The following is a 17,479-nucleotide window of genomic DNA, read 5'->3' on the forward strand; positions in this document are numbered from 1 at the left end:
TTTCTGAAAGCAGACACCCTAGAGCAGTGAGGGCGAACCTTGGCACCCCAGATGTTTGAAAACTACTTTTCCCATGATGCTCATGCACTCTACAGTGTAGTTGAGTATCATGGGAAATGTAGTTTTAAAACATCTGAGGTGCCAAGGTTCGCCATCACTGCCCTAGAGAATAATTTATGTGTCACAATATTACTGCAAATGGATTTTATGTGGTGGGATGTAACTTTATTTGTTTTGCAAAAAGGAAAACATTTTTTTTTTCATCACATAGGGGTCAAAAAGTCCCCTATGTGATTTATTTGTAGGTGACAGGTTCTCTTTAATGAGACACGGTATCTAAAATACCCTGCATGTCTCCTCTGGGCTCCACTCAATATAATGCAAATGTCATTGCAATATGTTCCTTTGTGTGAAGTGACGGGTGACCTGGAAGTGATGTCATACACGGCACATTCCAGGTCACAGCAAGGAGGGGAGGGGAGTGGACGTGTCTCCACTCTTCTTCCTCCCCTAGACACGCCATGTTGGTCCTGGGCCCACAGATGGGCAACTTGTAGCGGGACTGCAATATTGCACCAGACAAATCGGATGAGCTCGGACTACATGGCAGGGGTGTGGCTGCCCGATTCTGGTCAAAATGAGAATCACAATTCTTTTGCTTAGACTAAAGATCACTATTCTCAAAAAAAATTACGCCAGAACCCCCCCAAAAAAATAAAATAAACCTGTGATTTATCTGAAAAATATGAATATATAAAAAAAGAGACCAGTGATATGTCTATAATGTTAAAGATCATATAACTCCTATGAAAAAAGCAGAATCAAACTTTGATTCTGCTTTTTTCATAGGAGCTATATGGTCTTTAACATTATAGACATATCACTGGTCTCTTTTTTTTATAGATCAGAAGTACTGCCAGCAACCATTGGGTGGCGCATGGATACACACAGTTGTACAGAACTGTGAGAAGGATGAATACATCACAAGCAGTACCGCCGGCAACCACTGGGTGGCGCATGGATACAAACTACTGCAGGCTGCTGACGTCGGTTTTGATATCGGCGGCTTTTGCGTTCCACGCTGGTTACGTGGAACCATCGGTGAAAACGGAAGAATTGCCGGTCATCCCGCGGGGAGATCGCGGGCGGGGAGAATCGATTCTCTCCGCAATTAATCGTGCAGCTCTACTGCATGGGCAGTGTAAGAGGTTTGTTTCTTCCCTGCTCTATCCAAAACTAAACAGAAAAGTTTTGTGTGTGTAAATTCAGTATAAAATTATTGGGACGCCTGCCTTTACACACACATTTTAATGGCATGCCAGTTTTGGTCTGTAGGGCTTAATACTGAGTTGCACAAAGCAAGTTCCAAAAAAGATATGGATGAGTGAGTTTGGGGTGGAGGAACTTGACTGGACTGCACAGTCCTGACCTCAACTTGATAGAACACCTTGGGATGAATTAGAGCGGAGACTGCGAACCAGGCCTCATCCAACATCAGTGCCTGACATCACAAATGTGCTCCTGGAAGAATGGTCAAACATTCCCATAGACACACTCCTAAACCTTGTATAAACCTTATATATAATGTGTCCCTGATGTAAAGCGCTGCGCAAACTGTTGGCGCTATATAAATCCTGTATAATAATAAATAATAATAATGTGTATATGTATATTAGCACAGCACTCTTGGAATGATAAATTGAATTTGTTCTATTAGATGGGAGGATCTTTGATCATTCCATCAGAAACCTCGTAGAAACGTTTACATATTTTATTAAGTTGATTGGCAAGGTCACACTTTTATGAATCGCTGGTAAAATCCTGACCTTCATTTTTTCCAGGCTGTGGGAAAGTAGAAATTGGAGTACAATGCAAAGGGTGCTCGGATTTCTCAGGCCCCCTCCTCTATAAATAAACTTTTGATGTAAACTGTACACAAAAAAAGGGCCTTATGTACTTTCCCCCGCCTGTGTCTTCTGCATGGTGTCGTCATCTTTCCAGCAAGAATCCAGGAAATGCAGAGCGGGCAAAATCCAGTCCATTGCAAAGAGTCTTGTGTTGTTTTTGGCTGCTCTGTATTCCCCGGGATCAAGCTAAGAAGAGTGATGTCATCCTCACCTAGGTGAGTTGAGGAAAATTATACATTTTAACATCTTTTCTTAGCGATGCATTTTACTTTTTTTTTTTTTTTCTTTATTTTCAAAATACATTTTCCTCTACATTTATACAAAACATGAGAAATAGCAATCATCTAACAAAAATAAGTAAATAAATCCGAGTACATTCCAATAGACTTATTACAGTACAATCTCTTTATCCGTTCCTCTCCAGAGAGAGGGGAAAAAAAAAGACAAAAGAAAGGGAAGTAAAAAAAGGAACAATAACGTTCCTACCATTGGGGTCTTTTCATTTCCCCCTTTAATTCCCGTCGTCCCTCTCTTCCGAGTTGAGAGGATGGCCGATTAACTCCCAATATTGGTCCATAACAGAAGGGGGAGGGCCCTATAGGGGGAAGCATTTAATAAACAAGGACTTCATTTTACACCTAGCAGTAGTAAGTGTCTTGTTAGGGGGGGGTTCAGACATTGTAAGTGGACCTTTTACTGCAAGTGCTTCTTTAAAGACAATGAGGAGACCTTCCATTTGTAAAGGAACCACCAGATTGCCCTCAGTTTTCTGGTTCCTTGCTCTCTGGAAGTGCATTTTATTTTCAACCACAAATCTACACAGTCTCTCTCTTTTATAATTTCAGGAAGTCATTGAATTGACTAAAGACCTTCTCGCCTCGCAACCCTCGGAAACCCCTGACGATTCAGATGGTCAGACCTCTGCTGGTGGCAGCCAAGCCTGGACAGTGGGGGAGCGTTGTATGTCAGTATGGACAGAAGATGGACAGTAAGTGGCAGGCTGCATAGTATTGGTTTACCATATGATGTACTGTGAGCGGGTAAGATGTGCTTGCTCTGTTGTGGCTGTAACATTGTGTTAGCCCTGTAGATTGGATGCAGGGAACAGTATCAACAGTTGCTTAGCAGAAATGCTGGTTTTATTGCTTGTTTTATAAAGGGTGTATCTAAAAAATGCAGGATAATCCTCAATATAGGCAGTGGTGTATTTTTTGGTTTTGTGCTGCCCTAGGCAAGACTGAAGATGGGCACACGCATCAAACTACACAGGTTACCACTTTAGATTCACAGAGGTTTGGTGCTAGAATTGCTGCCCATGATCTAACATTTGCGGTGATACCTCGCATGTGGGACGATCTCTTTTTGCGTGCGTGCGCCACCGACATGTGCGTTCGTCTTTGCATGGGAGGACAGGGGCACTTAGATTTTATTTATTTTCACAGTTGCTTTAATTTTATCACTTTTTTTTTTGCTGTCACGAGGAATTACCCTTGTGACAGGTCATCTTTATGGAGAGATCCTGGGGTCTATAGGACCCCCAAATCCCTCCTCTCAAAGCATTCAAAACACCAAGATCTCCTTCCTGTGTCATGACTTAAACTCTGACCAGGACGTAAGGCAGAAGTAATTGAGCAGTATTTTTAAACATGAGTGTGAAAGGGGCCTAAGTAGAGTAGGGGAAGGCTAGACCCTCTGCCTTTCTTTTGTCTGTCTCTCTGTTGTAGATTTTCTTTCACTTTATGTCCTGCACATGGTTTCACCATGCAGAAAGTGAAGGTGAAATCTGTCACTGTACTAATGATTGGGAAGGGGTTAAAGTGGAGTTCCACCCAAAAGTGTAACTTCTGCTTTAAGGACTCCTAAACCCGCTGACATGCCACATTCGTCATGTCATTTTTTGTGGGGGTGATGAAGTGCGTACCTAGTTTTGACAGGCACCCAATGAGCAGCTCCCGCTGTGTCTAATCGCAGCGGGAGCAGGTCGCCGGCAGCATGCCCCAGAACCGCAAGTATTGGTACGTGATCCGGCACAGAGCAGACATCCTGCCCCAGTATATGTACGGTGGGCAGTCTGCAAGTGGTTAAAAGTAGGCCATGTTTAAAAACATGGCCTCCTAGCCTACTTTTAACCACTTACGGGCCGCCTCCTGGCCTACTTTTAACCACTTGCGGACCGCCCACCATACATATACTGCAGCAGGATGACCGCTCTTGTGCCGGATCACGTACCAACACTTGCGGTACTGGGGCATGCTGCCGACGACCTGCTCCCGCTGTGATTGGTTTAGGAGTCCTTAAAGCAAAAGTTGCACTTTTGGGTGGAACTCTGCTTTAACCCCTTACAGTGACAGGGCATATTTTTAGCACTGATCCACTGTATTGGTGTCGCTGGTCCCCAAAAAGTGTCAGTGTCCCACTATAAGTCACTGATCACTGCCATTACTAGTATTAAAAAAAACGAATAAAAATATCCCAGAGTTTGTAAACGCTATACCTTTTGCGCAAACCAATCAATTTACGCTTATTGGGATTTTTTACCAAAAATATCTAGCAGAATACATATTGGCCTAAATTGATGAAGATTTTTTGGGGTGGATTTTTTATTTATTTTTTTCAAAATTGTAGTGTGTGTGTTTTATTTATTTTTTTTATGGCAAAAAAATACAGTGATCAAATGTCACCAAAATAATGCTCTATTTGTGATAATAAAGGACATCATTTTATTTGGGTACAACATCGCACAACCGTGCAAGTCTCATTTAAAATAACGCAGTGCCGTATTGCAATAATGGCCTGGTCCTGAGGTGGGGTAAATCTTCCAGAGCTGAAGTGGTTTACCGAAAATGGGGGGGGGGGGGGAGGTTTTGTAATGATGTATACTTGATGTTGGGTAACTGCAGATAGGGGGGATTGGGCTCTTTATTTGCACTGTGTGATGTTGGCGTCATGCCATGTTGCAGGCCATTACTCACATGCTTACAGCCATGATCTCTTTACAGGTGGTACGAAGCTGAGATCGAGGAAATAGACGAAGAGAACGGCACCGCGGCCATCACCTTCTTGGGTTACGGAAACGCTGAAGTCACATCACTGCTCAACCTGAAACCCTTGGAAGAGGGAAGGAAAAACAAGGATGTCAGCGGCAGCCTACCCATGTCAAAGTACGTATGTCTTCCAAACCAGTGCCATGTTTATGTAGCTGTACTTTTTTTTTTTTTTTTTTTTTTTTAAAGCCTTTTTTCCATTTCTTGTTTACAAAATCATTTTTGGCCTAAAGATTGCACAAACCACCAAAACAAATTGTATACCGTATTTATCGGGGTATAGCGCGCACCCCTAAAGTTGCCCCGAATTCCTGTGGAAAAAAGTTTTTTTTGTACTTAGTTTTGGTGTCTTGCGCGGCGGCCTCATAGGGTCAGTCTGCGGCTTCAAGGTGTCCTCTTCGTCGGGTCCGGCGTCCTTCTGCGACGTCCTCCCCGCTCTTTTTCCGCGCCGAGTTTGAATACTGCACCGACATATACAGAGCGCAATACACTCGTGTATAGTCGGGCAGGCTCGGCAACTCTCGCGCTCACGTCCTGTATGTCCAGGACGTCAGCGTGAGAGGACCCGAGACTGTCCGACAATACACGAGTGTACTGCGCTCGGTATATGTCGGCGCAGTATTCAAACTCGGCGCGGGAAAGCGCGGTATAAAAAGTGGCAAAAAAGTGCGTGGTATACGCCGATAAATACAGTATTTTCTGAAAGCAGACACCCTAGAGAATAAAATAGTGGTCGTTAAATTTTTTTTTTATATCACACGATATTACAGCAAAGGTCTAGGAAACGCAAACTTTAATTTTATAAGTTAATTTTAGGGCACACCAAAAACAGTTGTTTGGTAAAAATATAAAACATTAGGTTGCACCAAGTAAGTGGATACCCCACATGTCACACCTTTAAATTTGCGTGTGCCTGTGAAATGACAAACTTTAGTACACCCTATAAAACCTCCTATAGGTCATCAGTTTAGCAGCATTGTACATGAGGTCTGGTGCTAGAACTACTGTGCAAATACTGTGTGACATAAAAAATGTCAAAACCCATCAGTAGGTCGCGGACAGGTGACTGTTAGATCGCAGTCTGGGCTTACTGACTCGCCACCATCCTAGAACATCAGAGTGCAGCGGGGCGATTTGTAAAGTTGGAGCTGTAGTATGGAGCAAGAGTCGCGGAAGCCTATGTCTCCTTTGTAGTGCTGGCTCCTGTCCTATGCAGAGTGGTACTAACTGCCCTCCACCTCTTATCCCAGCTAGCGGTCTCCAGAATGGTGCCAGCAGTAGAAAAGAGATCTTTAGGTCAGTGTGAAGCAAAACACTGGGCATAATAGTATAGGGCTGCTTTCACACTGATGCACTGTGGGTTTGGTGCAATGCACCTGCAGCTTTTCTGTCTGCGGGTTTGCCGTGCTTGGTCATAGGCCTCTATTTACTGCGGGTTTGGTGCACTTTCTAGAGGCGCACCAAACCTGCAGGATATATAAGAACTCTATGGCAAAGGGCAGCTAACCCAGGAAAGTCGCAGATGCTCTGTGCTGCTCCTTGCTTGCAGTTTGGGGGGGTGGTAAAACCTCATAGTTTCGATGTTTTTTCAAACTTGTCCTTCGTTTTTTTTTTTTACTCACAAATGTCCCAACGATTAACAATTTTGTGCCCATTAACGTTAACAAACTGTCTAAATGGAAAATTGGTTGTTGGAGAGGAACAAGAATGGACTTTATAGGCACCAATTGTGACATTAAAATACGTTTATTGATGCAATTTCCCAATAAGGGTTATTGGACCAACATTACAATAAATGCATATATAAAAAGTAGTGCTGTCAGTTAAACGCGTTATTAACGGCGTTGACACAAACCCATGTTAACGCCGTCAATTTTTTTTATCGCGCGGTTAACGAGGCGGCGTTCGGGGGTTATACCGGGATGATGCCTGCAGCCGCAGGCACCATCCCGGTACCGTTGTTTAGAGCGCGCGATCGGCTATCCAAACATAACAACCGATGCGGCTAAAAGCCGTTCGGTTGTTATGCCGGAGGAGCGGGAGGCGACATCCCCCCCCCCCCCTCCCGCTGCCTTTCGCCGCTCTGACCGGGCCTCCCATCCCACCGGGAGACCCGATCCTCCATCCGGCGCCTTCTGTGTCCAGGCGGAGACTGACACTAAGCCGTAAACGGCTTTGATTCAGTCTCCGCATTGAAACCACGGAAGCGGCGTCATGACGTCACTTCCGGGTTTCTCGGCTGCCAATGGCGCCGGATTTAAAAAAGTACACAGTATTCAGAATCGCCGTTTTCGGCGATCTGAATACTTTGAAGTGCAAAGGAGGGCTCGGAGGTCTTTTAGACCCCGATCCCTCCATAAAGAGTACCTGTCACCACCTATTGCTGTCACAAGGGATGTTTACATTCCTTGTGACAGCAATAAAAGTGATCAAAATGTAAAAAAATAAAAAAACACAATATTATAAAAAAAAAAGAAAACTAAAAAACAAATGTTTTAAAGGGTGAACCTCCTTAATCGCGCGATTAATCGTGAGTTAACTATGACATTAATGCGATTAATCGCGATTAGAAATTTTAATCGCTTGACAGCACTAATAAAAAGCACATTAAAAACACAGAAAAATGAACACAGAAAACTGTATTAAACAACAAAGGATCAGATTAAACCAATAATGATCCAGGAAAGGCATCAAAGGTATATGATGACTAGCATATGTAGTGGTAGATCACAATCAAGCTCGACATGGGAGCTAATACATTTTCGTCCAGGGTACTGGATAGAATCTTATAAAAACCCGTTGGGATTTAAAAATGGAAGGATAGTGGTTATGGTAATATATGTGGTGTTCGGAGCTTGTCGGTAAGTCCTGGTGGTATTACAGATGGGGGTACATCAGATAATAAGCCGGTGAAGGAATAAACACAATAAGCTTTATATGTAAGGATGGTTAAACCACCAAAAAATATAGATGGGAGGGATCGTTATCCCATGAGATTTAGATAGTGTTTCTAAAATTCATATGGGCCACAGAGCGCCTTGTTGGCTGTATCATGGGTAATATCAGCAGGACCTGTTTGAAAACCGACAGCTTTGTGATTGTTGGGAGATGTCATCTGTCAACTGTCTAAATGACCGAATTTCGGCGGATTTTTCGTATAGTGTATGCAGCATTACCGTGATTTAAACGTCTCCACCACTTTTTCCCTGACCTGTACAGCTGTATTTATATGGAGATTACACACAGGTGGACACTTTTGAATAATTAGGTGACCTCTGAGGGCAATTGCTTCAACTAGATTGTAATTGGGGGTATGGGAGTAAAGGGAGCTGAATACAAATGCACGCCACACTTTTTTTCAGATGTTTATTTGCGGAAAAAAAATTGAAAACCATTTATTTTCCTTCCACTTCACAATTATGTGCCACTTTGTGTTGGTCCATCATATAAAATCCCAATATAATACATTTCTGTTTTTGGTTGTAACATGACAATGTGGAAAATGTCAAGGGATATGAATACTTTTTCAAGGCACTGTATATCATCATTGCATTATATTCTGACTATATATGCTATCTATCATTTAAAATGTGCCAAAAAGCCTGTGCCAACGTTTAAAAAATCCATTGCAGCATGTTTAATGGAGATCCATGTGTGCCTGGAACCTGACCTCATATGTTTTTGTAGGAAAGAACAGATTGCCCAGCAGAGGGAATATAAGAAGAAGAAAGCACTGAAGAAAGCTCAGAGAATAAAGGAGTTGGAGCAAGAGCGAGAGGATCAGAAATCCAAATGGCAACAGTTTAATAATAAGGCCTATTCTAAGAATAAGAAAGGCCAGGTAGGACAGGTACTCTCCCGATTACTGAACTTACAACAATGCTTTGTGCTGTATTGTCTGCTAGTTAAAGCTGAACTCCGGTATAACCATTCATTTCCATTTTAAACATAATACTTTGCACTGTGTTTGATTAAAACTTGTTCAGTAGTTAGAGCTTTGGGTGTGGTGACTGGTCATTTCCATGCGCTCAAGTAACCACCCACATGGCCACACAGTGTTATTTACCTGCTGGGAACACTGACATTTGCGCATGTTGGCCATCAAGAAGCAAGAACTTGCGAAGGCGGGACAGCCCGGTGAGCATCTCAAAACAGATCACTCATCACAGGTACCTCTGACTTGAGGACATCAAACACATGTAAAGACGGTCATATGATCGGTAGCATGGGTGTAGGGAAATGTATGGTGGGGATAGGTTTTGTGAAACAAGATGGATAGATTAGCCTAGCCATTTGGATATCCGCTTTTAAGCTGGTTTATTCAGGCCCTTTTTTTAAAGATGCATTTTTAAAAGATGCAATACAAATTCAGCCTGGAGTTCAGCTTTATAGCATATGATAAAGCCTTGCAATGGATTTCTCTTGTTTGTCTACTTTTTGTCTGTTAAATATACCATTTGAAAGTGTTTTTTGTTTGTGTGACAAGTTTAAAAATTGTCTGTGAATCCTGTCGGAAATCCACTGAGCCAGGGCCGAGTCGGGTGCGCAGGGTGCAGTTCACCCAGGCGCCACAGAGGTGGAGGCACTCAAGCGCCAGACTGCTCCCCTCCCTCCTCCTTGTCGGTGTCTCTCTGGTCACCGCCGCCACCCTGTTTCCTGCCCAAGCCCGTCCCACCTCCATCCTCCTGTCAGAGGAGATCGAAGCGGCTGTCTCTGTTCGGAGAGAGACCCGCTCAGTGACGTCGTTGGGGGCAGTCCGTGCCGTGCAGCGTCGGCATTTGTTCTCTCTGTCACGATCCTCTCCACCCAGGTGACGTGGCTCCACACTGTCCTCTCCAGCTGCTGCCTGGGTGGGGTTTGTACTAATGGGGGGGGCGGGGTTGTCCAGGGGGTCTGTACTAATGGAGAGGGGTGGTTTGTCCTGAGGGGGTCTGTACTAATGGAGAGGGGGGATTTCCTTAAGGGGGTCTGTACTAATGGGGGGGGGGGGGGTCTGTACTAATGGGGGGGGGGGGTCTGTACTAATGGGTGGGTCTGTAGTAATGGAGAGGGGTGGTTTGTTTGGGGGGGCCTGAACTAATGGGGGGGGGGGGGTTTGTCTGTCCAGGGGGGGGGTCTGTACTGAGGGAGGGGTTTATACTTAATGGGGAGTCTGCACTGACGGAGGGGGGGTCTGTACTGAGGGGCGACTATAGTTGGTGGAGGGGGGACATCAACCCTAGTGACGCCACTGCAGCCGCGCGGTCTTCTTTTCCCCCCTCTCCTCGCGCTGCTGTACTAGTGAGCAGCGCTTGCCAGCACAGAAGCCTACTATGTTTCTTCCCCCGCCTTCATATCGGCCAGGGAAGAAATAGAATAAAAAAAAAAAGAGCAGAGAAGAGGATTGTGGGACATATAGTCCAGAGGACTGGCAGCCCCACTATAACACGGAAACGGCAGCCCATACAGCATGCACAGCTGAATGGGGGAGAGAGCCAGGAGCCTGGGAAAGCTTTCAGGGAAGTGCACCTAGGACTCCAGAGGGAGAGGACAGTGCTGAGAGAACCCCGCTGCCCTGCGTCACCAGAGGGAAAGCCACACAGCCTTGCACCATTCCTGGTGGAGAAAGGAATGGAGTCATTGCCAAAATACAGATCTGGACTCTACCCAGCGGAGTATCCATGAGCAATTCAGAGTAAGCTGACTCCTGATCAGAGGAACCGTTGTTGCTGTATCGCTGGGTCAGGTGAGAGGGCCGATCGGCCATTATATCCTGTAGTATGTCTGCTCTCTCTGACCATCTCCTGTACTATGTCTGCATTCTGACCATCTCCTGTACTATGTCTGCATTCTCTGACCATCTCCTGTACTATGTCTGCATTCTCTGACCATCTCCTGTACTATGTCTGCATTCTCTGACCATCTCCTGTACTATGTCTGCATTCTCTGACCATCTCCTGTACCATGTCTGCATTCTCTGACCATCTCCTGTACCATGTCTGCATTCTCTGACCATCTCCTGTACCATGTCTGCATTCTCTGACCATCTCCTGTACCATGTCTGCATTCTCTGACCATCTCCTGTACCATGTCTGCATTCTCTGACCATCTCCTGTACCATGTCTGCACTCTGACCATCTCCTGTACTATGTCTGCATTCTCTGACCATCTCCTGTAATATGTCTGCATTCTCTGACCATCTCCTGTAATATATCAGCACTCTCTGACCATCTCTTGTATCATGTCTGCAGTCTCTGACCATCTTCTGTAATATATTTCTAACACTCTCTAACAGAAGCCCTCTCTGTGTGCATTAGATTGAGACTCCCCTCCAGGTCTCATTAATGTACGCTCTTTCTGTATTTTCTTTATTGTTAAAAGATCATGGGAGGATTCCAGGGCAACGAATACTTAGGGGCGCATCTTTGTGTTTGAGTCGTTGCCATAGAAACATGTGCAAAGGGGAGGAGTTTATAAGATGACCATGCCCATTTGGGGGTGCCAGAAATATTTCTGCACCCAGGCGTCTGTGTCCCTAGCATCGGCCCCGCACTGAGCCACAACTTCCTTTGCTCTCTCAGGACACAACACCTCCCACCTATCTTGTTATAGAGTTTAGAGGTGTTGTTCTGTAGTGCTGTCACACTTCCTGTCCTAGGTGACAACATTGCTTGTCCAATACAGTACAGCATAGGTGTGTTTCTGGCAGGATCACCAGATTAAAGGGTGAAAGCACTGGTAAGCTGCAATATTTAACGCCTTTTATTTTTTATTTTTTTGGGGCGGGGTAGAAATGCTTTTAATCCCAACTTCAAACACTTTTATTGGTTTTAAAAGTAGACCTTACCCTCCAGAACGTAGTTGCATGTATTTCTGCATGCTTCACCACCTGCCTACCGGGCACTTTAACCCCCTTCCTGCCCAGGCCAATTTTCAGCACTGTCACACTTTGAAAATTGCACGGTCATGCAACACTACCTAAAACATTTTTACCCTTTTTTGTTTTTTTGGGACAGATGGGGCTTTCTTTTGGTGGTATTTGATCTCCGCTGGAATTCTTATTTTTTGCTAGTTTTTTTTTTTTTTTTTTTTTTACTGCTGTGATGTGACATCCTGTTAGACAATCATTCTCTCTGGTCCCATTGTATGTAGGAATGTAGTCACCCTCCTTTTTTGCTTCTGAGATAGATTTGGGCCAATGGGATGTGTAGTGTGCACAGAGCAGTGCACATAATCGTAACTACAGTGCACTTCTTATTCCAAACAAACGAAAAGGAGAGGCTCGTGGAAGACGTTACAAGAAGACAGAAAAACACCGTATGGAATGATATCATGAAAAATATATTACAGGACCATTGGTGAATATTGTCTAGTATCGCACACTTTTGTGTAGAATTTTTTTTTTTTCTTTCCTCCTGGCCATTCCAAAAACCAAAGCCTGGGGCTGTGGGTTTTGTAATTGGTCAGAAGGAAAGGGAGACGGAGACATGTATATATTTATGTGTGATTAGTCATAGCAGAAGCAGATCAGTGGGTGCCAGCCAGGGGGTGATCGCTTGCAACCACTGATCGGCGAGGAGACCTACTGGATGGAGCTCTGTTTACATATGCAGAGTGCCATCCTGTCAATAGGGATATCTTGAATTTTGTTTCCCTGCGAAACGGAATAAACTCCCAGCACATCCCTTGGGCCCCTTTCACACTGGGGCCGGAGGTGTGGTGGCGGTAAAGCGGCGCTAGTAAAACCACCCTGCTAGCGGGCGAGAGTGTTAAAACCGCTCACAATGCTCCTCTGCGGTATAGCCACGGTGTCCCATTGATTTCAATGGGCAGGAGCGGTATACACACCGCTCCTTTCCTTCACCGCTGCAAAGATGCGGCTAGCAGGACTTTTTTTACCGTCCTTCTAGCGCACTGCTCCAATGTGAAAACCCTCAGGCTTTCATACTGGAAAGACAACAGCGGCTGTTTAGGGTCGGTTTGCAGGCGTTATTTTTTGCGCAATAGCGCCTGCAAACCACTCCAGTGTGAAAGGGGTCTTGGTGAAAGCAGCACAGTACACGCACACACAAACCGGTTAAGCCAGTGTCATTACTGCAGTGATCACTGTATTCGTGTCACTGGTTCCCACAAAGTGTCCGATTGTCCACCGCAATATTGCAGTTCCGCTATAAGTCTGTGATCGGCTTAATAAAAAATTCCATTATATATATCGTAGTTTGTAAACGCTATCATTTGTGCGCAAACCAATCTATATACGCTTATTGGGACTTTTTTAACCAAAATATGTAGCAGAATTCATATTTGCCTAAATTTATGAAGAAATTACATTTTTTTTAAATTAAAGTGAACAAAATTTGAAAATTAAAGGGTAATTGTAAAAATAAATAAATGGTATTCAAACCACACACGTGAGGTACCGTTAGAGTTAGAGCGATGATTTTATCACTAGACCTCCACTGTTACTCTAAATTGATATCCTGTAAAAATGTTTAAAGCGTAGCCTATGGAGATTTTTAAGTACTGAAGTTTGTTCCCATTCCACGCACAATTTAAAAGCGTGACACGTTTGGGTGTATATTGACTTGGACAAATACCGTGTGACATAAAATTGGCTTGCGTGGCAAGTGGTTAAATTGCTAGTACCCTTTGCCCATGCGGTAGAACACCACTTGTCCAGTAGGGGGAAGAGTTGCTGTAAAACTCTCCATACAATATTAGCTGAATGACGTTCTGTGTCTTTATGTACAAGTCCTAATTTAAAATGGGGACATGATGTTCTTCGTTATGGCTGCCTATAAAAATGTGACACCTCCAGCCTGCCCCCTCAGCCGACTATGTTATAGCAGTGTACATTGTGTTCTGGCTCTGACTGTAATGCAGAGCGGGCACTAATCAGCTTTGCTATGCTAATCTCCCATAGCAAGCACACTTCTCACTTTACTGTAAACAGAACTGTAAATGAAAGGGAATAACGCTTATGTGGCCTCAGGATGCAATATATTGCAGGTTACCAATGCTTTAGATGTGGTTTCTGCATGTTTCAAACCTGTAACAGTCCTGCCGACATGCAGATACCACAAGAGGGGTCAAACTTTTTAGTGTTGGTTAGAATGAACCCTTTTGTGAGCCCTCTGTGACCTAGGGTTAATAAACTGAAAGTGGAATTCTAGATGGGTTTTTATTTTTATTTTATAAAACATCAAAGTGCACAGGTTACTTCCTATTCATGACTATGTGGGTCAAGCTGCCCCTTGACCCTGTCCAATAAAGGGTAGGGTTGCCCACCCAGGCATAACCTCTCCCAGTTCAGTTAAAGCGGAGCTCCACCCTAAAGTGGAACTCGCGCTGATCGGAACCCACTCCCCCTCCTTTCAGGGGGGAGGGGGGTGCAGATACCTGTCTAAAGACAGGTATTTGCACCCACTTCCGGCCACACATTCGGGCAAAAGACAGGTTTTTCCCGACTTCCCGTCTGTCCCCCGTTGTGTGCTGGGAACACTTGGCTCCCAGCACACAGCGTGTGAGCCAATCGGTGGGCGCAGCGCGATTCGCGCATGCGCCGTAGGGTACCGGGTAGTGAAGCAGGAGCGCTTCACTTCCTGGTTCCCTCACTGAGGATGGCGGGGGGAGCAGCAGAGAGACGAGCGATCGCTCATCCTCTGCTGCGGACGGCGCTGGACTCCAGGACAGGTAAGTGTCCTAATATTAAAAGTCAGCAGCTGCAGTATTTGTGTTACACCCTTATTCAGTTTATCCATTACATATGCACCGGCCCCGATTTTCCCGTTTTGACAGGTAGCAGGGGATCTTCTCCCCCTGCTAGCTGTCACAATCTTCAATAAATGTGGCTGTGGCATTACACCTATGATCTGCTAATCCTGGGTGCAATGCTTTACAAGTTCCTAGCATAAAAATAAAGTAATATATTTTTTTACCTGCAAAAAAAATGCATTTTGTATTTGCATGTTAAGGTCAACTGATTCTTTAAGCCTCATTTTTTAGCCAGTGTTCCTAGGTAAGGGATGTGCTTATGAAGCCTCTCTGAAGATTTCTTTTAATGCATGTGCAAGGAAAGGCTTCATTTCGATTGGTCACCTACGACCCTGAGCTCAAGAGGGGGGACCATACCTCGACCTCAAGAGTGGGAATGGCCTGTAATGTTGCTCTTCGGTGCTGGACCTTGTGGACAGTAACCTCCAGAGTACTTGGTGTCCAGTCACCTCACTGGCAGGGTGTTTTACCAGTGGTAGTGACCCCTTTAGGTGGAGATAAGTCCATGTTAGGCCCGGTGGCACGCTTCCACCACAAGGGGTGAAGATTGGGGTCTTTGGCCATACTGCAAGGAATGATGAGTGCCCCTTTATGTGGCTTTTATGTCAGTCTCTTAGTGTTCCCTGGTGCTTGGGCTGTGCAGGCTGGCAGCAGCGCAGGACTGGAGCGACACACCACAGTGCCCTCTCTCCCCCTGTCCGTTCAAAGAACTATGAGCAGAATATACAGCATACTGTAGATAAACAAGGGGAAATGGAGGCAGATGAATGACAGTATTACTTCCCTGTATGGTGGATCTGAAGCTGGGGGGAAACTTTATTAGGACCTGTATTGAAATCTTCCGAACATTGTACCCGCAACACACTGATCACGAGTATAATGCTCTGTAGGCTGGAATACAAAAAATAGTAAATGCACATCATCGGTGTAGCTGCATTTACGGAATATATGTAAATGCATACTTTTTTTGTGGGGGGGGGGGGGGGGGGGTTGGAAAAGTTGCAGAGGGCCATTTAAATGGGTGGAGTTGCTTAAAGGGGAAGTAAACCCTGATGTGTTTTACTTTTTTTTGCTCCGTACAAAGCCTGCAAATTAAAAGCATAATGGGCTAGTATGCGATCCATTATGCGACACTTGCCTGCAAACGAAGCCCGTGCTGTCCCCTGCGCAGGAAGCGTCCATCTTCGCCCCTCTTCCTTCCGTTGCTGCAGACACCGTATCTGTGACTGTCTGGAGTGCGAGCGAGAGCCGTCGGTCATGGCACACGCTAGAGAGGAAACGGCACAGAGGTCTGGTTCTTCGCAGCGCATGCGCTGATGACGACATCGGCACGCTACAAGTGAAATATCTCCTAAACGGCGCGCGTTTAGGAGATATTTCCACTATCTATGGGTAAGTCTTATTCTAGGCTTACCTATGGATAAAAGACAAACACAACTGTTTACAACCACTTTAAAGTGGTTGTAAAGTCACGTCTATTAATTACTTTGATCCTCTCTGCTTTAGGTGTGTGTGTGTGTGTGTGTGTGTGTGTGTGTGTGTGTGTAATGCTACATACCTTCTTTTCACAGTGCTGCTGTGCAGTCATGTGTCCGCCCTCTGCTTCCCTTCTCTATCTGAGAGAGCACAGTGGGAGGGGCTGATATTTCCTTCTGATGTATGCAATCTGGCAGAGAGAAGTCACATGACTGCACAGCAACACTGTACAAAGAAGGTATGTAGGATTATAATTTTAAGAAAACACACTGCTCAAAACATGGACCTAAAACGCAGGATTAAAGTAATTAATCACTTCAGCCCCAAAAGAAATGACCCCCTTTCTGACCAGAGCACTTTTGCGATTTGGCACTGATGTCCTTTTTTTTCCCCCCCACAAATAGAGCTTTCTTTTGGTGGTATTTGATCACCACGTGATTGTTTTTTTTTTTTTTTGCGCTTTTTATTTTGAGAAAAAAACACTGGCCCAGATTCAGGTAGCAATTGCACCTGCGTAACCATAGTTACGCAGCGCAATTGCTGACTTGCGCCGGCGTAACGAGTTCTCCTGATTCAGAGAACTCGTTACGCCGACTGCAGCCTAAAATCTGCGTGGCATAAGGCTCTTATGCCACGCAGATTTTAGGCTGCATTCTAGCGATGACCGCTAGGGGGGCGCTCCCATTGTGATCTGTGTATAGTATGCAAATTGCATACTAACACCGATTCACAACGTTGCGCGAGCCCTGCGTACGCAAATTACGTAGTTTGCGTACGTCGGGTTTCGCGTAACGTTACACATTCTAATAGCAGGCGCAGCCAATGCTATAGGATACCCGGCGTTCCCGCGTCACAACTTTCGAATTTTACGTTGTTTGCGTAAGTGAATCGTGAATGGCGCTGGACGCCATTCACGTTCACTTTGAAGCAAATGACGTCCTTGCGACGTCATTTGCCGCAATGCACGTCGGGAAAGTTTCCAGACGGAGCATGCGCTGTACGCTCGGCGCGGGAGCGCGCCTAATTTAAATGATTTCCGCCCCCGGCGGGATCATTTACATTGCGCGCGCTTACGCCGGGCAATTTTGCCGGCGCGCCCTCGCAATTTACGGAGCTACTGCTCCGTGAATCGAGGGCAGCGCAAAATATTTGCGTGGGCGCAGGGCAAAATCGTTGCCCTGTGCCTCCGCAAATAAAGCGCAAGTCCTACCTGAATCTGGGCCACTATCTTTTTTTACTTTTTGCTATAATAAATATTCCACATTTATTTTTTTTCCTCAGTTTAGGTTGATATGTATT

The 17,479-nt window shown here is 45.0% G+C and overlaps 1 protein-coding gene across 1 annotated transcript in view; it reads left to right on the forward strand.

The window, feature by feature from the left end:
* Positions 1-17,479, forward strand: part of SMNDC1 (survival motor neuron domain containing 1) — a 29,877-nt gene that overhangs the window by 6,972 nt on the left and 5,426 nt on the right. The window contains exons 3-5 of the mRNA XM_040361641.1: positions 2,753-2,895; positions 4,907-5,068; positions 8,639-8,801. Of these exons, the coding sequence (XP_040217575.1) occupies positions 2,753-2,895; positions 4,907-5,068; positions 8,639-8,801 (468 nt within the window). The remainder of the gene's footprint in view (positions 1-2,752; positions 2,896-4,906; positions 5,069-8,638; positions 8,802-17,479) is intronic.

This window comes from Rana temporaria, chromosome 8, assembly GCF_905171775.1.
Source record: "Rana temporaria chromosome 8, aRanTem1.1, whole genome shotgun sequence".
NCBI classification, from domain to species: domain Eukaryota; kingdom Metazoa; phylum Chordata; class Amphibia; order Anura; family Ranidae; genus Rana; species Rana temporaria.